The sequence below is a fragment of the Enhydra lutris genome, unplaced genomic scaffold, assembly GCF_002288905.1.
Source record: "Enhydra lutris kenyoni isolate GAN:26980312 unplaced genomic scaffold, ASM228890v2 scaffoldscaffold13, whole genome shotgun sequence".
Taxonomy (NCBI): Eukaryota; Metazoa; Chordata; class Mammalia; order Carnivora; family Mustelidae; genus Enhydra; species Enhydra lutris.
Window position 1 is genome coordinate 7316698 of NW_019154097.1, and position 25476 is coordinate 7342173.

The 25476-nt window shown below is 48.6% G+C and overlaps 1 protein-coding gene across 1 annotated transcript in view; it reads right to left on the reverse strand.

Annotated features, from left to right (window-relative positions):
- The window catches only part of LOC111146088 (TBC1 domain family member 2), a 51157-nt gene that overhangs the window by 14586 nt on the left and 11095 nt on the right, over positions 1–25476 (reverse strand). Inside the window, 3 exon segments of the mRNA XM_022501472.1 lie at positions 5590–5985; positions 12885–13081; positions 16758–16891. Coding sequence (XP_022357180.1) covers positions 5590–5985; positions 12885–13081; positions 16758–16891 — 727 coding nt within the window.

Genomic DNA, 25476 nt, shown 5'->3' on the forward strand with positions numbered 1-25476 from the left:
ACATCTCCCTCATCTTCACCCTCAGATGAGCTGCCAACACTTCCTCCCTTTAGAAATGTCTAATAATGACAACAGAAGAAAAAGTCTGCAAGAAATAGTATTATAGGCAGGCCCCTTCACTAATCTTGATCCCGGCATGATACAGTAGAGAGGGCCTCAAGTATGGCATTCAAGCTGTGGTTCTAACTTCCTGCCTGGGACGCTTCACTGAACACCTCTGACTCTCTGTTTTCTCATCTGTAAAAGGGGCAAACACTACTCCCTGTGGGGCTGGGAGATGACCTGAGGTAACAAGTGTCATTAATAGTAAGTATAGAGACCAAAACAAATAAACATCCAAGTAGTGTTTGTTTTAAAAATAAACATATGTTGTCACGTATTTGCAGGCATACTGAACAATTTGGGGTGGAAAATTTTTTTTTTTTTATGTAATGCCACCTTGTAAATACAGTTGACCATTCAACAACACCAGGGTTAGAGGTGCTGAACCCCCCCAGCTCCTGCCACATAGTCAAAAGTCTGTATATAACTTTGACTACCCCCCAAATTTAAATGCTAATCACTTACAATTGACCAAAGCCTTACTGAGAATGCGAAGAGCCAATCAGCACACATTTCATATGCTATGTGCAGTATATACTGTATTCTTACAATAAAGTAAGCTAGAGAAAAGAGAGTACTAAGAAAATTATAAAGAGAAAATACATTAACATGACTATACCGTATTTATCAGGAAAAAAATCTGCCTGTAAGTGGACCCGTGCACTTCAAACCCACGTTATTCAAGGGTCAACTGTACTCTATGTTACATAAGTTTCCCGATGATTACTTTAAATGTCTGATGACGATTTTCCTGGGTGAATTTACTATATCTCAGTCATAATCCTTCCCCTGTTATTTTTTATTTGAGCCCTGAGTGTTTCCAGTTGGCTTTTGATTATGAATAATGCTCTGATGCAGAGCTCTGTGCCTAGAGTTTTCCTTTTGCAAGCTGTCCAGTGGATGGAGTGAGATCCTGCTGCCAGGGCATTTGAGGAGAAGCTGGCCAAGCACTGGGGAGGCTCAAGCAGAAGCCTGAGCCTTGGAAAGGAGCAGCCACAGCACTGGCTCTCAACCTTCGTTCCGCTGGGATGGATATTACAGAAGCAATGGACAATGCATGTTCACAGCTATACCCAGGAATTCCAGGACATTTGCTAGCTGCAACTCAAACCCTTCAGCCCCCACCCAAGAAATGTACTGGGCTGTAAGTGCGTGAGAGAGACACTATTGCAGGTGTGACCGTGGGTAGCCCCTGACTTATCCGGAAAGTAAGAGCATCACACCTGTGATGGCTGTGGCATCTCATTATCAGGGACAGGTCACAGGTGCCCTGCTCATAGGCCATCTTGATCCTCCCTGGGTGGGCCTGCATCCTGGCCAAGATCTTTCCCAGCCCAGAACCTCCAATTCATACCTGGGGTCTGCTGCCTTCTGCCTGGGTGGTTGACCCAGTGGGAAGGCCACATGCTCCCAGGGCTGCTCAGCTAGAAATAAAAGCCCCTGGCTGGCTTCATCACAAGGCCTCTCACCACCCCACCGGGGCATCTCTCACCCCAACCACCCCTGCCTTTGTGTCCCTCACTGTGCCCGGGCTGCAAGGGTTCATGTACTCGGGCTGAGCTGGTTCTCTGCTCTCACCATCCAGCCTGAAACCAGGTGACTCCAACTCCCCAGCCTGGACGTCCTCCTCCTCTCCCACTGTGTCTACCTTAGATCAAACTCTGGGCTCCCTTTTCTCAGAAATGCCGCCAGGGGGTGCTAGCCCTTCTCTGCACCAGCACCTGCCTGCTTCCTCTCTAGGGCCCCCATCTTCTTATCCTTAAGTGGAGGGATGGCGGGCTTGGTGCGAGTCCTCATGTTTACAGCTCTTCCAGGACTGCCCCCTCCCCCGCCCGTGACAGTCTTCCATTTAGGTGTCTGGGTACTGGCAGGTTTAGGAACACAGAAGCTGTGTGGGCACCCGACACCATCACCCTGAGCCCCCAGCCCGTGCTGAGAGCATCACCCCACTCAACCTCCCTGGCAGCCCTGAAAGGCACTCAGGTGCGGTCTCAGGGGCTCTGAAAGGACAAGTGCATTGTTTGAGGTCACACAGCTATACGAGACCAGGTGTGACCGAGCCTAGATGTGTCTGATTCTGAAGCCAAGTCCAACCACCGCACAAACAGCCTAGATCCTCCCCAAGCTCTGGGCCTGCTGGCATCCACCTGGACGCCAGATGTCTAGTCCTGTCCTTCAAGGGCTATGCTTGGCAGTCAGACTGACCCCACACAGGCTCGTCTGACCTCTGACCCTGGAGCACAATACCACCACAGAGAGGCAGACACTGCCTTCGGTCAGGGAGCTGGCCCCGACCCCTGTGGCCTGCGGAGCCCTGCAGAGCCCAGCAGTTCCTTGCCCTTTCTGGGCCTCCTCCCCTGGAAAACAGGAAGGATAACAGGTCCACCTCAGGCACTGTGGGCAGGGTGCGATTAGTTAATATGTGCAAAAGGCTGAGAATGGTGACTGGCCTGTGGTGAATATGAGAGTCACCTCCTTCTCTGGGCTCTCGTGGCACCTAGAGAGCTACGATCACCCGCTGCACTCCTCCCTCCCCCACTGACAGACTTCCCATGGCTGCTGTTGTGCCCTCTTTTTTTCATGAATTTATTTTATTTAAAGATTATATAAAAGAACCCAAAAGCTATTAATAACATTTACAAATCAGTTGGAAAATTTTAACGCTGACTGGATACTACCATCCTACGAGTTAATTACTGTTAATTGTTTTTGTACAATGCTGTTGTGCCTTCATCCCAAATGTCTGAGGAAATACAACACGCTTCCAGGCAAGGGAGGAAGGGAGCACCTGTTGCTGGAGCTGCTACTGTGTGTCACACCCGTCTCCCTCACGCACATTATTGTGTGTAATTTATCTCCACCATGGGGGGCTATGTGTTAAAGTACCATCGTCCCCATTTTACAGATGAGGAAACAAGTACAGAGAGGGTAAGTCCGCCTCAGTCACATGCTTAGAACACAAGAGAGGCAATATCCAAGCCCAGGGCGAGAGGTCCACAGAGGAATGGTGGACAGCATATCGGGGTCTGCTGCTCCGTTCTGCCTCCTGCTTCTGTCCCCCGTCCTCGGCCCAGGCCCCAAGACGCTCCCTGGCACTTCCAAGGCTTTGGACATGTTGCCGGCGGCACCCTGCCTGTAGCCAAGACAGTGAGGGCGGGTGTGAGCCCCCTTGGAGCCGCCGTGGGGGTGGGGGGCATCTGGGCGGTGCCTCCCCCTTCAGCTCATCGCCCTACCTTGAGTGCTCTCCATGGCTCAGAACTGTAGGGAGGAAAAAGAAAGAGCTCAGAGAAAAGAAAGGCACACGACAGTCACTGGTAAGCAAAGGAGGAAAACACAACTGGAGAAGGGGACAGGAGGAAGAGAGTCTGCCTGTCTGTCCTCACAGGGATCACAAGCCTCAGAATTCTCTTGGGGGAAACACCGCATGGACTGACCCCTGTGCTAACGGGGAAGGCAGTGGATGGTGTGCAGGGAGACCTGGGGTCTAGCTGCAACCCTGCTGCTTGTGCTATGGGACCATGGACCCCGTTAGGGCTCAGCTGTCCCTGCCAGAAAATGTCAAAGACTGGGTCTTTGAGTCTTCAAGAGATTCCGATATTCAAGAGGCCAGTGATTCTGTTCTCAAACTGGCAGCTTCAACAAGGGGGCATCTCCTTAAAGCCACATGCCCTCCATCCCAGGGCAAGGGGGAGATGTGAACATTGCTCTGTCCCCAAATGGAAAGACCATGGCTTTTGGAGTTTTCTATTTTTCTAGATCAGACACATAAAGGCTAACAAATGAGGAATTCTAGCACACGAGATTCCTTTCTGGCACAAACATTGGGCCTCTGAGGATGGCAGCAAGGCAAGTTTGGTTGACAGGAATTTCCTCCTATCTGGGCTCACTGATGAATTCCTGACATGCAAATCCAGGGGCACACTCCAGCTCCCACAGCAAGCCTCTACTTCCAGTTGGCTCTCGGCTCTCAGGGGCGCCCAACACATCTACTTCTCGGACCCCGGACCTCTACGGGGTCTTCACCTGTGGATTCCAGCAGGATGGACACAGACAGAAGACTCTTAGCAGGGCAGAGGAGGGCAGGGAAGCAATCTGATGAAAGCAATTTTCCAGTCCTGAGAGCTTTCTAATAGCCTCATTCCATCTGCATTTGAAAGGATTTTGTTTTCATTTTGAAGTCAAAAGAATCTGATTTTAAAGGGAAAAGATTCAAAGACTGGTTATATGGTTTTTTTCATGCTGAAGGAAATGGGAGGGATCTGGGTTTCATGTTATCTTCCTTCGTCCCCCAACAACCCTGTGAGGAGGAACAGTGAGGTCATTTTAAAGAGAGGTGAGGGACCCTGCCCAAGGTCACCCAGCAGAGCCTGGATCCAAAACTAGGCCTGGCTTCACAGCTGGGGCAGGGGACACTGTATCACACTGCTCACTGGTTCCTCAAAAGCTTCTGGAGTTTCCTTTTTTCCCTTCTGCTTCCCCTCTTCCAGCAGCAATGCTTTGGTCCCGTGGCAAGGGAGCTCCCTGGGTTACAGGTACATACGTATTCATGTGCATGGGGGGGATTTGGGCAGGACTGGCCCTGTTACACAACTGCCTTTAAGGACACTGGGGGTTCTGAGTGCCGATCCCCAGCCTCAGGCCTTCAGGTGGCCCAGCAGCTCCTGTCACCATGTCTTAGAGAGGACATTGATGTCCACGGCAGGCATCACACCTAAAAATTAAGTTCCTGCTCCCCATGCTAAAATCGGTCTCTGTGGGAGGGCACAGCCTCCCCAAGTGAGAGCCACTGCCTGAGCAAGGGGGAGGCAGGGACGGTGGCCCAAGTGGGAAGGTGCAAAGAAACTGGAAGGCAGCAGAGCAGGCGCTCGTCGGAGAGCTCCAGCTCTCCAGCTCTCCAGCTCCTCCGCACACGGCCCCTTCTCAGCCTCAGCCTTCTGGCCCACAGTGGGGAGCACACAAGTGGGGAGCACACAACCCTCCCAGGGCTGGTGGGGCAGCAGATGAGATGACAGGAGCAGAGTAGCCGCGACAGTGGCCGCCATGCAGCAGTCTCACAGAGGAGCAATGATTCCTGCCGTGGTTCTGGGCAAGTCCCAGGCGGCCACAGATCACCTAGACTGCGTGCTGGGGGAGGCCACCAGGCGCCCTGGGGGCTCCCAAGGGCATCAGCGTGACACTTAGCTGGCCTGGCAGTCGGGAGTTCTGACCTCACCTTGTGCTCTTCCACTTCTAGAGATCATCTAGGGATACCCTCCCTTTCCAGCCCAGGAGATCACGAAAAAGTCAAATTGCACTGGATCTTCTGGTTAAGACAGCGAGGAAATGCGTAGAATATTTTCACTGATATGTATTTCAGACACGAACCTTCCAGTACCAAGGGTTATCCCTGCTCTACCTAGGAAACCCTCAGGGTTGAGAGCAGTGGGCCCCCCCACCCTACCCCCACCCAGGGCCCAGGGCCCAGGGCCTGCGGGGAGAGGCTCTTACCTTCAGGTGCTCCATCTTCTCCTGCTGGCTCAGGAAGTCCCTGTCGGCCGCCCCTGGGGGCACAGGTGTCTGGGAAGGGGGCTGCATGAAGTCCCGGGTGACCTGCTCCAAGAGCTTGCAGATGACCTGCTGTTTGGCCTGGTTCTTCTCCATGAGCAGCTGCACGTGCTGCTGCAGCTCCTGCAGCTGCTGCTCCCGCAGGCCGGCCGTATGCACCAAGCTCTCCCGCTCCTGCTCCAGGGCCTCTACCCGCCTACCCAGCTCCGCGATCTGCCGCACCTTGTGCCGCACCAGCTCCAGCCGGTCCTTGTCCTCAGCCGCGGCCAGGTACGCACTGGACACCCTCTTCTCCTGCTGGGCAGCCTCTAGCGCCTTGTGCAGGATCCTCACCAGCTCCTGGGGGAGGAAAGGGAAGCAGCTCGTGAACTCGGGGACGGCCTGGGAGGTGCCGGGGACTCGGCGTTTGCTACAGTCCCTGGTTCTCCTAACGGCCCTGAGCAGTGGCGAGCATCATCTGCTGGGCCGGCTCATTTTCTCCTTTCCTGCTCAGGGGAGCGTTACCTGGACACAGGGCCCCCCAGCTGAAGACCCCATTTCCCAGCCAGGCCTGCAGTGAGGTATAGCCTAGTGACTGCTCTGCCTACACGTGATAGCAGAGATTGTGTGGGTAGCTTTTGGGTCCTTCCTTTATAAACCACCACCCGCGCTGCCCTTCCTCCTGGCTGGGAAACTGCAAGAGCCAGAGCAGCCCCCTCGGGCTCATGAGCAGAAGGTGTATGAAGGACGGCGGCTGTCCTCCCAGCTCAGAACTGCCACTGAACCTCTGGGTTCTTCCATGAGAAGGTAGGAGGGAAATAAGTAGTACTTGGAGGCTTCTTTGTCACAGTAGCTGAGCTGGAACCCTGACGGATACATGTCCATTCCAGAGATGGGAAAACTGAGCCCCACAGAGTAGAATGGAATTCCATCCCAAATCATTGTAAGCCTGTGCTCGGTCAGTCGTGAAGGCAGCCCGTGGGACACTGGCGTGGCTCTTCTCTCCAGCTCCTGTGGCAGACCTCACTGATTCGTCTCAATATTCCTTCCTACTAAGCCTAGTGGAGGCCTCAGGATACTGAAGATAGCATCAGGTAGCAGCTACCAACAGAGCTGGGAGAGCACCAGAGAAGAAACACATGGGCAGTCCTCAGGCTAAAGCACACACAGAGCCTCATGCGGTCCCCTGTGCCCAGCCCCTCAGGCCACCAAGCAATGCCTACAGGCCGGTGTGAGAAAGCAGAAGGGCTCATGAGCAACATTTCTTCGTGGGGCATGATATTCACATGGAAACTCCAGGTCTGCTTGGCTCTCCACGCCTTCAGGCCCCCAACCTCTCCAGGACTTGTTCTGTCCCAAAGCAGGGATGTGGATTCACTTAAGGCCAGGATCAGAATATCAGAAGCCAGGCAGCCCAGCGGCCAGTCCCACGTGAACCTCAGACCTGGGGGACAGGGACTCTGGGCCATTGCTATGCTCCATACCAGAGAACATGGCTTCCCAGAAACACGTTACCTGTATCCACACCAAAGTGTTCAACTAAATGGATCAGCTGGATAGGGTTCTTGCTAAGAACAATTCCATTTTGGAAGAAAACTGCTCCAAATAATGACTTTATCTGAGAAAATAATGGCAAGATTGAAATAGCATGCATCTTCTGAAACTTGGGGAACCACAGACTGGCCCTCTTCTGCTTCTCTCCCTTCCCTCCAGCCATCCAAACTTATTAAGCCCCACTCAGTGCCAGGTCCTGGGCTCGGTACGGGTGGCCCAAAGGGGGATTGGTCAGAGTTCTCACCTCCAAACACCACCAAGACTGGTGGGAGCAAAAATGAACTACTATAATGGAATGATTTACTGCAAGGGGGAAGCAAGTGTGTTGGTGGGGATACAGAGCAGAGAGCAATGACTTCTACCTGAGGCGGAGGTGGGGGAAGACCAGTATATTCTACAGAAAGGCAGAAGAGTTCTGTGAAGAATGAGGGCCAGAGACGGTCAAGAAATAGGCAGGAGATGAGGGCTGATAGGCCTTTCCACATGTGCTGAGTCAGCAGCTCCAGCAAAGGCCTAACCCTAACCCTGTGTGGGGCTATGGGCATTCTGGGGTGTGGCCAGAAGGTGGGGTGAGGAGGTGGTTGCAAACCAGACTGGAATGTTTGGAATGAACTGGCTTCTCAGGCTCTGCTGAGAGAGATCACCATTCCTGTGGCTCCAGGATAACCGAGAAGCTGAGACCATTTTCTGGTTTGGCTGAGATGTGGAGATGACCCTGGTAAGTGCCCAGGTGAGATAACGAGCCGACACCACTGTTCAGACTCGCCTGGGGCTCAGCATCAGGCGGCTATCTTTCCCCCAACTTTGGGAGACTCAACTCTGAAGCCCATTTTATTACATCCAGCTGCCTTCCCCCTCCTACTTCCAGCCCAGGAGGCTGTCCTCCCATCCCAGAATCCCTGCTGCAGCATGAGCTGGGGGAAAGGAAGCAGGGAAGGAACGGAGTCAGAGTGGGAAGCAAGAGGTGAAAAGTGCGAATGGACCTGGGGTTCAGAAAACCTGGTGGCTGGCAGGCCTGGGGAGACCACCTGGTCAGGTGGGTCACCTTACTGTCACAGGAGGACACTGAAGCCCAAGAAAGAAGGAAGGAGACTAAAAGGAGTTGGTGGGTCTCCACTGGTGGCCGTAATAGAGGACCTCCGACTCCTAATCTAGGGTCCTCCACTTCTCCATGATGTGTTAACACATTTTGCACTGAGACACTTCTTCCCATTTCTTTAAAAATAGAAATAACCCATGTTCATAGCAGCATTGGTTACAACATCCAAGGGATGGGAACAACACACACACCTCTGACAGTGAACGGATAAACGGAATGTAGCATATACACATGATGGCATATTACTAAGCCTGAAAAAGGAAGGGAACCCGTTACTTGCTACAACATGGATGGACCGGAGGACATCATGTCACAAAAACGCACATACACATGATACAGAAATATTAAAAACCAAAAGGGAAGCCGCTCAGGGCCTTACAATACACTATGCTGTGTCACCGAGCACGGCCGTCACTAGCAACAGTGTAGGGACTGTTCCTTGTCTGGATGCACCCCAGTGCCCTGTCCTGCCCTCAAGGAGGGACACCTGGGGTCTTTCCAATTCCTACCTCTATAAGCAATGCTTTAGGACCTCTTCTTAGAAACAAGAGCTGATCAAGTGGTACTTCTAATATTTCTTAATCAAATCATTGTTTGGCCCATTTCAGATTTTGATAACTGGCCACAAGTTGTCATTTAAAAAAATTTTTTTGAGGTATAGTTGATTATTTAAAATTTTAAAAGCCAACAAACCATCTTTTTAAAAATTAATCCTTTCCTTTATTAAAAAGTCGACACTTTCCTTACTCACTAAAATTGAGGTGGATGGGCCCAGTGTTGCTGGGGAAAGAACCAGAATCCCAGTCCGGCACCCCAGCCACTGGCCCCTCAGAGGCTGGGCACCAGCAGGGTGCAGGTCAAGGAGCACTGGCTCTGGAGTCCCTGAGGCCTTGGTTGCCATTCCAGGTCCATGAGGGTGTTTCTAGTGATAGTGTTTCAAAAAAGTGAACTATGGCTTTGTTGTACGTAAAATGGAGAGCATGCTCCCTACTCCTAGGACAGCCACTTCAAGGAAGAGAAAGGAAGTATGGCAAGTGCCCCTCCCCAAGTGGAAACAGTCAAGACCCGCGTCGACCCTCCCTCTACGCACTCTAATGTCTTTGTACTCTGTACTCTGGACAAGGGGAGTGTACATTGAGGTCTCTGGCTGGGGTTCTAGGGAAGTAAAAGGCTGCACTTTGTCCCCACTGAGTTTCCTCAATAAATTGCCCTCAGCAAGCTAAGTTGGCCCCAGATAGGGCCTAGGAAGAGTTCATCATTCCCAGCACTCAACAGATGGCCAACATCACTACAAACATGGGCTTCCATCTGCCAGAGCAGGCAGCCTTCAGGCTGGGTGCAATTTTGTCAACTCTGAGACCCTGAGTCACCCAGCCAAGCAGCCATCTGGTGCTATCTTCAGGAGGCCCGATCTCCTGGGGGACCAGCATGCTGCAAGAGTCTAGGTCAGATAATGGCTCCATGGGTCCTGGAGTGGTCCTATAATTCAATATGACACCAGACATGAGTGTATTCATATTTTCTGAAAAGCAGTTACGGTGATCATGTCTTATGCTGGGCCGTACCAGGAGACCACCGAGGAGGCGGTGACTGAGGGTCTCAGTCTTGGCTCTTCCAGCTGTGTGACCTTAGGGCAGTCACCCACCATCTCTGAGCTCCTTGAGTATGGCAAGGTGAAAAAGGCAGAAACTCTAGAAGCAGACAGACTAGAGTCTGAAACTGGTCTTGGCCCCTGGGAGACCCTGGGCATGCAGAATCTCTCAGAGCCTCAGTTTGCTCCTCAAGAAAAGGGGGCTGGTAACTGTTGTGAGGATAAGTGTTAATGCATGGAAAGCCCGAGAACAGAGCTAGGGCCACACTCAACACCGGGTATGTACGCTCTTATCTCCCCTTTCCCACCTGAGGGCAGGGACCCTATGCACCTCTGTGCCCTCCACAGCATGCAACAGAATCTGAGATACAAATTCTTCAAGGGTCCCTAAAGCTATTGGCAATGAGCACCTAGGTGGCTGAGCCAGGACAAGACCTCCCAGGTCCCATATCTTCCTGCAGCCTTAGGCAGAAAGAGAGCACCTTCCACTGAAGAGACACAGGAAGGCATCTTGTAGATGTGGGCCTAGGGAAGTCTGGGGGACGGTCTGCCCAGCTGAGGAACTGGACTCGGAGGGTCTTAGATGGACAGTTAGTGCCCTCCAATCAGCATTTCTGCACATCTGGGACACCATTGGGCACCCCAAGGTTTTGCAGGCCTCCCCTGTCCTAGCTCTGGGCCAAGAGTCGATCATCTCTCCCTCCGCTCTTTGGTTTTGGTATCTGGGCTAGAGGTAAAATGCCAGAGTTTATAGGGCTGGGGCTCCCCGTGATGGATGTGGAATGAAGACTTGACCTCCACCCATCACTGCTATGCCACTTGTTTCTTGGAGACCCTCACAGGTGCCCATCTGTCTTCCTAGAGCCCATCAGAGGAATGCGCTACTCCTTGTTAGGCTGGAAGGAATCAACAAGGAGGGCAGGGAATGCCACAGTGACAGCCAAAGCCTGCATCTGGTGCGAGGCTGCTGCTAGCCAGGCACTGGGCTTTATGAATCCGGACACAGGCCTCTCCAGTAAGGACCACTGAACCTCCAGGTACAGAGGAGGAAGGAAGCTGAGGCTCTGAGAGGTTAAGAAACTTGCTCAGGGCTAGAACTGCAGACGGTACCATCCACTTCAAGGCCTGTGCTCTGAGACACCCACCAGACAAAACCACCTTTGTGAGATGGGCTGGAGAGCACGCACAGCACTCATCCGGTGAGTTAAGAGTGAAACCGCAAGGCTTCCTCTCCTTCTATTGGTCCCAGGCCAGGCCAAGGTTTGCTGGAAAGTGAGCTAGTTAGAAAGTCCAGATTCTGTAATGCTTGCACAACTTCCTCCTTCCATTTTCATCCTGACGGCAGGGAAGCTAGTAGCAGCTTGGGGAGCCTTTACTGATCTCCAAGAGCTTGCCTCCATTTATTAAGAATACCACATATTCCAGGGAGGCACAGCCGTCAGGGGCAAACCTCAATGAAATCTCAGGCTCCTAGGCCTCTCTCCTTCATTGGACAACTCCTGTCACCTTGGAAGCAAAGGCTAAGCCCCGGAAGGCTGCCCAGATTTCCTAGAAAGAAGGGGAAGGTGTGGTGAAAGGAGAGGCAGTGCTCACATCCAGATTGCTTTTCTCGGCCAGGTTGGGTCTGGGCCTTATATTGTACTGGTCCAGGGATCAGGCTGGATCCAACTGGAGCCAGCTGGACACCCTCTGGGCTCTCAGGAGCGCCAGCAGCTCCACCGCAGGATGGGAAGATGGCCGGAGAAAAAGCTGGGCTGCTAAGCGGACTCAGAGGGGGCTTCCCAGGCTGTAATGCTATACGTGGGTGTCGGCATGCTTACCGCCTGCCTCTGCTATGAAATGCAAGCCCCTGAGAGGCAGGGCCCATGTCTCTTCTCACTGTTCCCAGCACCTAGACTATTGCGTGCATACCACAGGCCCTCGACAAAGACCTGGTGAATTCACAACTAAAGGGAGACCCTATGAATGAATGAGCTTCCTCCTTGGAGAACTCCAATCATGGGCGGCTTCATTAGGGAAGCCTCAGCTGCTTCCCCTACCACCCGTTTAAGGCAAGAAAGGCAGAGAAGTGGCAAAACTAGGTAGGGAGAGCGTTTTTCTAGACTGTCTTCTCCAAAAATGGAGCAGCAGAAAGGAGGAGAAGAAATGTATAGGAGGGAGACTATTCAGAAGTATATACACTATACCCCCCACAGCCTACCCCAGAGGCTAGAGCTAGGGAATAAAGCAGGAAGACTGAGGCCAGCCAAACCTCAACATGAGGACTTGGGCTTTCCCCTCAGAGGAAAAGAAGCCAGGGTTCTCAGTGGAGCCCATGCCTGGGGACATCACCGGGCACCAACCTTGGGATTTTCAGTAACAACTGTGCTATCTGAACTACTTTCATTGTGCCCAGGGTTGTAGTCCCCCTCACCTCCTTGCCACAGGTGAGGGAGACTTCACAAAGTTGCCCCAGAATGCGAACATGGTGTATTCCCTGGGTTTTAGGATTTGGTGATGATTTTAACGTCCGTGTATGTATGTGATCTGTGTTCTACAATGGCGATTGTAGAATCTTCCTTGTCAATGTCCCCTGTGGGGCCTGGCTGAGCCCCAGAGCTACACAGACCTGCCTGCTTTCTCTCTCCTATGAGAGTCCTTCAGCAATCTACACCATTAGTAGCTGCCAGTTCCTTCAGGGGCCCCTCCCAGAACCCTGCATCCAGACCCCCCTCCTCCAAAGGCTGCCTCTCTTCAGTGTGGGATCAGGCCAGGCACAGTCTTCCAGGAGTCCAAGAGCAATACAAAGGAGGTTCCGGAGACCCTGCCCTGGAAGGCTTTCTGTCACCTAGGCTGAGTGTCCACAGGTCCCATAGTAGCCAAGAGCACAACATTTCCCTCCACCAGCAGTTTGGCTGGTAAGGACAGAGACTGGCCCGCGCCCAGCTAGGCTAACGTGGCATGTCTAGCTTGTTTAGAAGCTCCAGGCCAGAGGGGTGCACTGGAGCCTGGGGACCCACTGGGACCAGAGCTCACCTTCTGAGACTTTAACTCCTTGGTGAGCATCAGAACCTGCTGCTCCAAGGCCAGAACCTTTTCCTGGGCAGTTCGGGTTCGTGTGAGTCCTTCGGCAAAGAGTGGAAAGGTGTTGTTCTGGCGCTTGGCTTTCTGAATGAGATTGGCGGTCAGAGAGGATTTGGGTGTAGGCTTTGGAGAATCTGCTGGATCTTTCCCTGCTCAAAAGGAGGAACACAGAGGTTATGATCAGTGGCCTCAGTGGTCAAAATCGAACTTGCTGCAGAAGCACCTGGGGGGCCTGGTAAAATGCAGATTGTGGGACACTACTCCCAGAGCTTCTCATCAATAGGTCTGGGGGGGGGGCTTGACAATTTGCATTTCTAAAACTTTCCTAGGGGATGCTGCTGCAGCTGGTCCAGGATCACACTTCGAGAATGCTTGGGCTGTATAAATGTTATTTATACTGTACTGGCTGGGTCCTTCAGGCCGTCCTCTGACGGGTGCCTCTCACCCACTCTCGGATCCCCACCTGTCTGGGCTATCTTACACCACACCACTGCTGTGTGCCAGGGGCCATCTCAGGCACAAGCCCTGGCAGGATGTCTTGTTTCTTATTTCAAGATCCCACCTCTACCCTCTGGGCAATTTTTGAAGTACGGAGATCTGTCCATAGACAGGATATGGAATATCTGTATTTGGCATTCTTGCCCCCGAGACAAAGTCAAAGTTGGATTCTTTTTTTTTTTTTTAAATATTTTATTTATTCAACACAGAGAGAGATCACAAGTAGGCAGAGAGGCAGGCAGAGAGAGATAGAGAGAGGAGGGGAAGTAGGCTTCCTGCTGAGCAGAGAGCCCGATGCGGGGCTCGATCCCAGGACCCCAGGATCATGACCCGAGCCGAAGGCAGAGGCTCAACCCACTGAGCCACCCAGGCGCCCCTCAAAGTTGGATTCTTATTACAAGTTAAGTTAGGGAACATATTCCCCACAGTTGACTGCCTCCAGGCTGCGGAGTCCTATTTCCTCTAGAGCCAGGGTCAGCAACCAGAGGCCCACAGGCCAAATCCAGCCCACAACCTGCTTTTGTAAATAAAGTTATTGGAACATGGCCACATCCATTTATGCATTGTCTGTGCTGCTTTCACTCTACAAGGGCAGAGTTGGGTACTGGCAACAGAGACCATATGCCCCACAATGTCTCCAACATTTAGTATCCAGCTCTTTATAGAAAACATCTGCCAACCGCTGCTGAATTTCTTACTTTATTATTTCTTTTTTCTTAAATCAAATCCAACATCAGAGTTACTCACCTACCCCCGACGCCTTGTCCTTCCCTGCCCCAAGCCTACACTTTAGGGATCTGCCATCAGCCTGCATCCAGGGACATTTTAAAGGCCCTTGAAAAGGACCTTTAAAAGACCTTGAAAATCTCGTCTACATGGTGCATACACACCGTGCCCATTATGAGGCACCAGCAGAAGAAATTTCTCTCAGCCCTCTGAGAAAGGCTCTGCTTTTTCTTAGAAAATACGTGTTTATTCTGTGGGCACTGGAAATAATCTAACACTTGTATTTCCCTCTTTACCTTGGCTACCGAGAAGCTCAGAGCCGCATCTGCTGCTCACTCATAGCTATTCTATAGGATCTTATCTTGGTCTTATCTAAATTTCCTAAACCAGATTACTCACTTACTTTCCCCTGATATATAGTTTAATAAGCTATCCCCAATCCGTTTGGGACTAGGGTGTTAAAAATAAGGACATGATATGGGATCCCAGGTGAGGGGACAGGTAGGGCTTTGAGGATGAGTCGAATAATTTAGCATGTTTCTTCTAGGGTCAGCCAAACCATCTCGAATAGAGAAGAAAAGAGTAGGGATCAGAATCTGCCTGGCCTTGCTGAATACAAGAACAGAATGGTTTTGTTCTAGACTTAAAAGAAATCCGGCTGCGCTGGGTACAAACCCAATTGCAGAGGTCAAAGGACAGCAAGGCTTCTTTCTTTCTCTTTCCTGCATGGGGTATAGAAGAGCAGAGAGGCTCCCTACAGCCCTGCTGCCCTCTGATAACACTACTCTCCACTGACTCTGAGGGCAGGCAAGGTAGGGATCATGGCACCCATTTCATAGTTTGAGAAGATAAGGCCTAAGAGAGTGGTCTCCGTCAGTGCTGTAGGATTTCACGGGTGTGCTACAGGGCTAGCTGGGAGGGGAAGATGGTAGGAGGAGCTGAGGGGAGCCGAGACCCCATTCCCCTGCTTCAAGTCTGCTTTGATCTGCACTGTATATTAGATTTCATTTATGGTAGTCAAGGCGTCATGGCAATAAAAACATAGTGTGAAAAATCACTGCTTTAGAAAATGAGACTTTTCTAAAGCCTCAGCCTGAACTCTAGTTCCCAGTTCCGCACAAGCAGTACGGTCATGAGCGAGCCACTCCCACTTTTCTGTCCTCGGTCCTCTGATTAAGTAAATGAGAACAACGGAAGCTACCGCTCAGGTTGCTGGAAGGGTCAAAGAGGTTAAAGCAGGTGAAGCACTTGGTACCCATAAGAGAAACTTGAAAAGATTCTGTTCGGTGACAGGAGCCAGTCCTAAAGGACCAGACACTGCAGAGTCCATCTGTATGAACTATCCAGAACAGGCAAATCCACAGAGATAGAGAGCTGAACAGCGGCTGCCTAGAGCTGGAGGGATGCGAGGTTTCTTTTGGGGATAATAAGCATGTTCTAGAGTTGATTGTGGTGAATCGGTAGACTTCAAAGGGGTGAATTGTTTGGTATGTAAATTATATTTTATTTATTCTTTTTTTTTTTAAGATTTTATTTATTTATTTGTCAGAGAGAGAGAGAGAGAGAGAGAGCGCGCGCGAGAGTGAGCACAAGCAGATAGAGTGGCAGGCAGAGGCAGAGGGAGAAGCAGGCTCCCTGCTGAGCAAGGAGCCCGATGTGGGACTCCATCCCAGGACGCTGGGATCATGACCTGAGCCGAAGGCAGCGGCTTAACCCACTGAGCCACCCAGGCGTCCCTGTAAATTATATTTTAATGAAACTGTTACCAAAGGGAAAAAAGTGCTTAAGGTAGCCTCGGCACAAAGGAGCTGCTACATAGCAGTGCTGGTTCCATTAGCCCTGGTTCCCCGGGATACTGAACCCCTCATGCACTGTTTACTGCAATACATGGGCACTGCTCCAAAGGGATGCTCTTTCTGGAGCCACTTCTTTATAGCCCAGGGGTCCTCACGGCTAGAAGACCCCATGGTGCTGCCTCAGCCAGTTTTCTTCCAACTGTTTCCAGATTACAGAATGTCCTAAGGGCACCCATCCCAATTTCCTAAAAAAAAAAAAAAAAAAAAAAAAAGGCCGATCCCCCCCCCTGAAGGTGTGGGCCACTCGCATTCTGTGAAATAGTAAAGTGCTATGGAACAGCTGGATGGACAGCTAAAGGTCACTTGTTCTGCTTCTTCATGCAGATCTGATTTTAATCACCTCAGGGAGGCATTTTTATATCCTGTCCTTATAAATTTAAAAAAAAACAGTAAGAAAGAAAAAGTGAAAGACATTTTCTTTTACTACTTTAGGAGTCAGTGCTAAGAGCATTGTTTGGGAAGACAAAAAAGACTTCCTGGAGACGGATGGTGGTGAGGGTTGAACACCGCCGTGAATGTGCTTCATGCCACTGAACTGTGCACTTATAACTGGTTAAAGTGGTATATTTCATGTGTATTTTATCATAGTAATATTAATTAAAAAAAAAAAAAAAGAGTCACTGCTGCTAGACCATGGAAACCAGGAGGAGTGACCTGGAGAGTTTCATGTTCAACACAAAAGGCACTGGGGAGGATACAGAGGGCACTTGCTTGGTCTCTGACGATAGCCCAAACCTGAGCTCACCTGGGGTGCCTGGGTCGGAGGGTAAGGGCTGCTCGTCCCTCTGAGGTTCCGCACTCCCGGGAGGATCTTCTCCTGGAGGTCCGTGGCCTGTTCCTTGGGCCTGCCTATTGCCCCGAATATTGTACATTGTGTTTCTGAAAGGAAAACAGGAGCCTGAGGCTGCCATCCTGCCCCTCCACTGTCTCTCCGCTCTCCCTGCTGCCCCTGCTGAAGCCACCTCCTTCACCATAGTCATGCTCCAAGCGGAGCAGTCGGCTGGACTCCAGGCAGCCTGGAGGTGCATCCCACCTGAGCCACTCCCCAAGCCCTCTCCTTTTCATTTTCTCATCATGCTTATGGCCATCCACACACGATATTGCTAATAAACAATACAGGCTTGATTCCCCTGCCCCCAGCCACACTGCTGGAATGTATGTTCTTTTTTTTTTAAAGATTTTATTTATTTATTTGACAGAGAGAGAGAGAAAATGTGCACAAGCACACACAAGCAGGCGGGACGGCAGGCAGAAGGAGAGGGAGAAGCAGGCTCCCCACTGAGCAGAGAGCCCGAAGAGGGGCTCGATCCCAGGACCCTGGATCATGCCCTGAGCTGAAGGCGGATGGTGGACGCTTGACTGACCGAGCTGCCCAGGCGCCCCCGGAGAGTAAGTTCTAGTGAGTACAAGGATGTCTGCCCGTTTTGTTCACTCAAACACTCCAATGCCTAGCACGGTGCCAGCAACACTGAGGGCACTTACGGTATATGTGCTGAATGAATGCTAGACTTGCCAAATCAACTGTCCTGAAACCTTCATCTGGTTTTATAACTACTTGGCTCAAAAATGATCGGTGCCTTCCTGCTTCTGCTGAGGAAAGCTTCAAACCCCTTCTGGATCCTTCTCCCCTTGTTTTCTTTGCCCATTCAGATCTGTTCTCTTGGAGGCCTTCACTAATCATCTCATGGCCTCCAAGGAACTTACTGCACTTTGTCCATGGGCTACCCTTTGACCCAGTTCTTGTCTAGGCTGAATAACGGTGTCATTTCTCCAAGAGCTGGGCACCAAACAGCTTGCATGCCTGTTGGCACTTGGCGCTGGGCGCACATGCCCGGACTGCAGGCTCAGTGCGTGCTGGGTTTGTAGGAAGGAACTAGGTGGCACCAAAGCCTGGCTGAGGTGTGAGAGAAATTCATAATGAGTCAGATGAGAGGACAGTTTAACTGAGTTTATTTTCCATTTGCAAAGAGATAAAAGTAGATATATTCCAAAATTAATAATGAGGAAGAGAAGATAATTAAAGGAGTTCGCTAGGTCAGTGTTTTTCCAACTGGAGGTTGTGAACCATTGGTAGATTGTAAAATCAGTTTAGTATCATGACTAGAACATATTTTATTATTTTAAGATTTGAGAGAGAGAGCGAGAGAGAGAGAGCACACAAGCAGGAGAGGCAGGGGGAGAGAGAATCTCAAGCAGATTCCGTGCAGAGCATGGAGCTCAATGTGGGGCTCAATCTTAGGATTCTGAGATCATGACCAGGGCTGAAGCCAAGAGTCAGACGCTTAACTGACTGTGCCAATCAGGTGCCCTGTGACCAGCATTTAAAATATGGAATGGATGCACCAAAAAGCACAACATACCTAGGAATAAACCTAAACAAAGAGGCAAAGGATCTGTACTAAAAACTATAGAACACTCATGAAAGAAATTAAGGAAGACACAGAGAAATGAAAAAACATTCCATGCTCATGGATTGGAAGAACAACTATTGTTAAAACATCCATGCTACCAGAGCAATCTACACATTCAATGAAATCCCTACAAAATACCATCAACATTTTTCACAGAGCTGGAACAAATAATCCTAAAATTTGTATGGAACCAGAAAAGACCCCCAAATAGCCAGAGGAATGTTGAAAAAGAAAACTAAAAGCTGGTGGCATCACAATTCCAGACTTCAAGCTCTATTACAAAGCTATCATCATCAAGACAGTATGGTACTGGCACAATCCATAGATCAATGGAACAGAATAGAGAGCCCAAAAATGGACCCTCAACTCTATGGTCAACTAATCTTCAATGAAGCGGGAAAGAACATCCAATGGAAAAAAGACAGTCTCTTCAACAAATGGTGCTGGGAAGATAGGACAGCCACATGCAGAAGAATGAAACTGGACCATTCTCTTATACCACACACAAAAATAGACTCAAAATGGAATAAAGACCTTAGTGTGAGACAGGCAACCATCAAAATCCTTAAGAACACAGGCAGCAACCTCTGTGACCTTGGCCACAGAAACTTCTTGCTAGACTTGTCTCCAAAGGCAAGGTAAAGAAAAGCAAAAATTAACTATTGGAACATCATCAAGATAAGAAGTTTCTGCACAACAAAGGAAACAGTCAATAAAACTAAAAGATAACCTACAGAATGAGAGAAGATATTTATCAGATAAGGACTAGTATTCAAGATCTATAAAGAACTTATCAAACTCAACATCCATAACACAAACAATCCAGGCAAGAAATGGGCAGAAGACATAAATGGTCAACAGACACAAGAAAAAATGCTCCACATCACTTGGCATCAGGGAAATACAAACCAAAACCACAATGAAATACCACATCACAGCAGTCAGAATGGCTAAAATTAACAAGATAGGAAACAACAAATGTTGGCAAGGATGTGGAGAAAGGGGAACCCTCTTACACTGCTGGTGGAAATGCAAGTTAATGCAGCCACTCTGGAAAGTAGTATGGAGGTTCCTCAAGAAACTAAAAACGGAGGGGCGCCTGGGTGGCTCAGTCGTTAAGCGTCTGCCTTCAGCTCAAGTCAGGATCCCAGGGTCCTGCAATCAAGCCCCGCATCAGGCTTCCTGCTCCATGGGGAACCTGTTTCTCCCTCTCCCACCCCCTCTGCTGTGTTCCCTCTCTCGCTGTGTCTCTCTCTGTAAAATAAATAAATAAAATCTTTAAAAAAAAAAGGAAGTTAAAAATGGAGGTACCCCACGACCTAGCAATTGCATTACTAGGTATTTACCCCAAATATACAAATGTATTGATCCAAAGGGGCACCTGCACCCCAATGTTTAAGCTGCAATGTCCATAATGGCCAAATTGTGGAAAGAGGCAAGATGTCCTTCAACAGATGAATCAATAAAGAAGATGTGGTGTATATGTATGATGGAGTATCACTCAGCCATCAGAAAGGATGAATACTTACCATTTACATTGACGTGGATGGAACTGGAGGGTATTAGACTTAGCGAAAGAAGTCAACAGAGAAAGTCAATTATCATATGGTTTCACACAGATGTGAAATATAAGAAACAGTGCAGAAGATCTTAGGGGGAGGGAGGGAAAACTGAATGGGAAGTCATCAGAGAGGGAGAAAAACCATGAGAGACTCTTTTAACTACTGGAAACAAACTGAGGGTCACTGGAGGGGAGGTGGGTAGGATAGGGTGATGGGCATTAAGGAGGGCACATGATGTGATGAGCACTGGGTGTTGTATGCAACTGATGAATTACTGAACACTACATCTGAAACTAATGATGTACTTACTGTATGTTGGCTAATTGAATTTAAATAAAAAAATATGGAATGGAAAATATCAGAATGGATCCCACTCAGAATGGAGTTAATATTTTGTAAATTACATATATATGTAACTATAAAATAAACTATAAAATAAAATGTATTTCTTACTGTGATGGTGGTCAACAGTTTGAAAAACAATGAAATAAATGCAGAGGTCATTCACTTAAAAGGCAGCAATAGTGTGGTCAAAAGAGAAGGGGAGGGGTGCCTGGGTGGCTCAGTTGGTTAAGTGTCTGCATTCAGCTCAGGTCATGATTCCAGGGTCCTGGGATCAAGCCTGGAGTTGGGCTCCCCACTCAGCGGGGAGTCTCCTTCTTCCTCTCCCTCTGTCCCTCCCCCAACCTTGTGCTTTCTCTCCCAAATAAACAAAATCTTAAAAAAAAAGGGGGGGGGGCGTGAAGAAGGTCTGTAGATCCGTGATGGGAGTCCTGGCTTTGTTGTATCATCCCTCTGCACAGTGTACACTTCCAGCAGTATGGTGGACAGATTACCCTGAAAAGCCCTTATTCACAGACACCTAGATGCTACATAAATACCAAACACGTTTCAAAAATACTGAGCTGAATTCCCAGGAAAGGAAGGGAAATTCTTGGGGACATGGAAAGATGAACTTCAAGTACGAAGGTGAAGGTGCAGATCAGAGTACTCCTCAGCAAATATTCACCCCTTTCCCACCACCTCCTTAGGAGCAGAGTATTTCCTCTCGGGACTTGGGCATGGCCACGGAACTTGCTTTGTTCAAAGGGATGTTAGCAGAAGTGATGTAAACATAGGCTTAAAATGTCCTTGTATACAGAGCATGGGCTCTTGAAGAACATGGCTCAGGCAGGGGCTGGTCCATGGAAGATGAGGAACACAAGGAGCAGACCTAGATCTTTTTTTAATTAAAAAATATATATATTATTTATTTATTTGGCAGACAGAGATCACAAGTGGGCAGGGGGGCAGGCAGAGAGAGAGAGGAGGGAAGCAGGCTCCCTGCTGAGCAGAGAGCCTGATGCGGGGCTCGGTCCCAGGACCCTGGGATCATAACCTGAGCCAAAGGCAGAGGCTTAACCCACAGAGCCACCCAGGCGCCCCATCAGCAGATCTAAATCTTACCAACAGTTTGGAGTCAAGACCAGGTGTACCTAGCCTATATCAGCTGAATCCAGATATGTAAGAAATAAAGATGCTTATCATACGACGCTGAATTCTGAAATTTGTGTCTGCGGGATTATCGTTGTGAAAGTTGACTGAGGACATGAATTTGTTCTGGGGTCAACTGTCCGTCTTTTTTTTTTTTTTTTAATTGAGATACAACTAACACAGAACATAATCATTTCAGGTGTACAACATATTTATTCAACATAGTACGAAATGATCACCACACTACATCTAGTTAATATCCATCACCACACACAGCTACAAGATGGTGTGTGTCTGTGTGACCACAGATCAACTGTTGATATCATAAACCTAGAACATTGGCTGCAAGAGAGGAAAGAAAGCAGAGTTTTGAACCCATATAAACTGCAGCGTTGAAATTGAAATTCTCATATACAGCTGGGAGTCCTGTGAAGAGAAGAATTAGGGAAAAAACCAGGCCTGCTGCCAAAATCAACACAAGGAAATTCTAGGTGAAAGCTCCAGGTTCTTGTGCTATTTTTATTTGGTTTTGGTATCAGGATAATATTGGCCGGGCACCTGGGTGACTCTGTTGGTTAAGGGTCTGCCTTTGGCTCAGGTCATGACCCTAAGTCTGGAAGGCCCAGCAGTGGGGGGGAGCAGTCATAAAGACTTGCTCTGGAAAGATAACCTTGGGGAGCCATTTATCTTCCCTGAGCCAGGGTTTCCTGATCTGGAGTGGGGATGAGGAACATGTGCACAACAGACAGCGACTGGGTCCTTCCACTGGCCAAGCACTAAGCTGACACTAGTCATTCAACTCACTCAATCCTCACAAGGGTCCAGTGAAGTGAGCAGCAGTGTCACATCCACTGTCCAGAGAGGAGAATGGAGATTCAGAAAGGATAAGTAGCCAAAGCCACAGAGCTAGTGAGTGGGGGGACTGAGCATCAGACCCGGATGTCTGACTCCACGCCCTAAGAACTTAACTGTTATGACACCACCTCATAGATTTGTGCAGCCATCTCAGCGATGGTGCAAGGAACCTAGCACAGAGCTCTAGAAGCACTCTTACTCCCTTCCCATGAGCCCCGGCTCATGGCAGAGCCCACAGCAAGCTCTAAGACCAGCCAGTGCCTAGGGTGCAGGAGACAAGGGCAACCCCGATCGTACTGGGGCTGTCAGCAGCCCACGGCAAGTAGCCCACTTCTTGCACCTTTTCCTCACATTTTCTGTGGGTTATTACAAATGTCAGGAGGGAAGTAACGAACTGATCCTCTGAAACTTCCTTCCTTTCTGTCTCTGCATGTTCCCTCTTCCACTTCTGTTTGTGGCCTTCATTGCACAGACCTGGCTTAAGCTTGGTGAGACTCTACACTGGATACAACCTGGATGGGTGTATCTCAGCCCCTTCTACCCTACAGCGGGCTCCCAATGTACCCAGTTCTCTCCAATTCGCACTGAGGGAAGATCCCCTGCAGGGCACCTTCCTTATCCACTCACCTTGGGAGCTCACCCATACCCGACACCCCCAAGTCTCTCTCCCCAGCTCAGATTACTCTCCAGAGTTCTGGGCCCCTCCATCCAAATGCCTCACAAGGGCAGTCCTACCTCCAGCCAGCAGGCCCTGGAGGACACTCACTGTCTTTCCCTAAAACCTGCTTCTCTCCTGCAAGCATCACCACCTTTCTAGCTACTCGAGGGACTTCAAACACTGAGGTCGACAGGGAAATGCTCTGAGTCACAGAGAGCCAGGGGTCTCTAATCCAAGTCCAGGGAACAATGTAGGCTGCTTCCTAAGAGGTCCCAGTCTATCTGAAGTCCACAGAAAATAAGCACCTCAACAGGCTCAGTATTGGGTACCATCTGAATTCCCAAGAACTTCCTATTCTTCAGTTAGATTAGCAATAGTAGCAGCAGGGGCGCCTGGGTGGCTCAGTGGGTTAAAGCCTCTGCCTTCGGCTCAGGTCATGATCTCAGGGTCCTGGGATCGAGCCCGCATCAGATTCTCTGCTCCGCAGGGAGCCTGCTTCCTCCTCTCTCTCTCTGCCTGCCTCTCTGCCTACTTGTGATCTCTGTCTGTCAAATAAATAAATAAAATCTTAAAAAAAAAAATAGTAGCAGCAGACAATATTTATAAAGTACTTACCATGGCTAAGCACAGTCCTAAAGCACTTTGCATGCATTGACCCATTTAACTCCCACGATAATCGTGTAGGGCAGGCACTGTTGTATTTACTTCTCTAACAATTTAAGTGAGGCACAGAGAAATCAAACAAGTTGCCACGGGCAGCGCGGACTACGACTGGTGATATGAATCCAGGCAGTCTGTCTCCAAAGCTCAGGCCATAACTACTATCTTCTTATGAACTATTTAAAACAAATCCTACTTGTGGGAAATTGTATAAATAATGAATAACAAATGAAAAAGTAGCTGAGATATGATAGACATACAGTAAGTTACACATTTTACAAGTGAATTTAATAAAAGAAAAACAAAACTAGAGGCATCACAATTCCAGGTTTCAAGTTATATTATAAGGTGGTAGTAATTAAAATAGTATGATACTGGCAAAAAAATTAGACACATAGATCAATGGAACAGAATAGAAAACCAGAAATAAACACACAATCATATGGTCAATTAATCTTGACAAAAGAGGAATGAATAAGCAATGGGAAAAAGTCTCTTCAACAAATAGTGTTGGGGAAACTGGACAGGTACATGCCAAAGAGAGAAACTGGATCATTGGGTTAAAGAGTAAATGTGAGACCTTAAACCATAAAATCCTTGAAGAGAGCACAGCAGTAATTTCTCTTACATTGGCTGAAGCAACACTTTTCTAGATATGTCTCTTGAGGCAAGGGAAACAAAGCAAAAATAAACTATTGGGACTACATCAAGATGAAAAGCTTCTGCACAGCAAAGGAAACAATCAACAAAACTAAAAGGCAACCTACTGAATGGGAGAAGATATTTGCAAATGACATATCTGATAAAGGATTAGTATCATAATATATAAAGAACTGATACCATTCAACACCCCAAAACCAAATAATCCTATTAAAAATAGCAGAAGACACGAATAGACATTCTTCAAAAAAGACATCCAGATGGCCAATAGACACATGAAAAAATGCTCAACATCACTCATCATCAGGGAAACACAAATTGAAACTACAATGAGATATCAACTCATAATCTATCAGAATGGCTAAAATTAACAACACAGGAAACAACAAGTGTTGATGAGGATGTGGAGAAAATGGAACCCTCCTGCACCATTGGTGGGAATGTGATCTGATGTAGATACTCTGGAAAACAGTAATGAGGTTCCCAGAAAAATAAAAAAATAGAACTACCCTATAATCTAGTAATTGCGCTACTGGGTATATGTCCCCCAAAATACAAAAACTCTACCTCAAAGGAATCCATGCACCTCTATGTTTATTGTAGCATTATTTACAATAGCCAAATTGTTGAAGCAGCCCAAGTGTCCATCCACTGACAGAAGAATGGATTAAGAAGATGTGGTATATATACATAATGGAATATTACTCAGCCATTAAAAGAATGAAATCTTGCCATTTGCAACAACATGGATGGAGCTAGAGAATATAATGCTAAGTGAAATAAGTCATCAGAGAAAGACAAATAACATATGATCTCACTTGTACATGGAATTTAAGGAACAAAACAAATGAGCAAAAGAAAAAAGAGAGAGAGAGAGAAGAGGGGTAAACCAAGAAACAGACTGTTAACTTCAGAGAACAAACTGGTGGTTGCCAGAGGGGAGCTGGGTGGCAGGATGGGTGAAATACATGATGAAGATTAGAGAGTACACTTATCGTGATGAAAAATAAAACTTCTATAAAAATTTTTTTAGAAAGTGGGTTGCATACAGTCACTCTGGAAAAAAAAGTGAATAATCTGATGCATTTCCCATATGAAGACACTTTTGAGGTCATCATCATGTTACGTTCAGTAGGATCTCAGTTAGGCATGCAGTTTTACAGAAAATGCAGAGGAATGAGATAT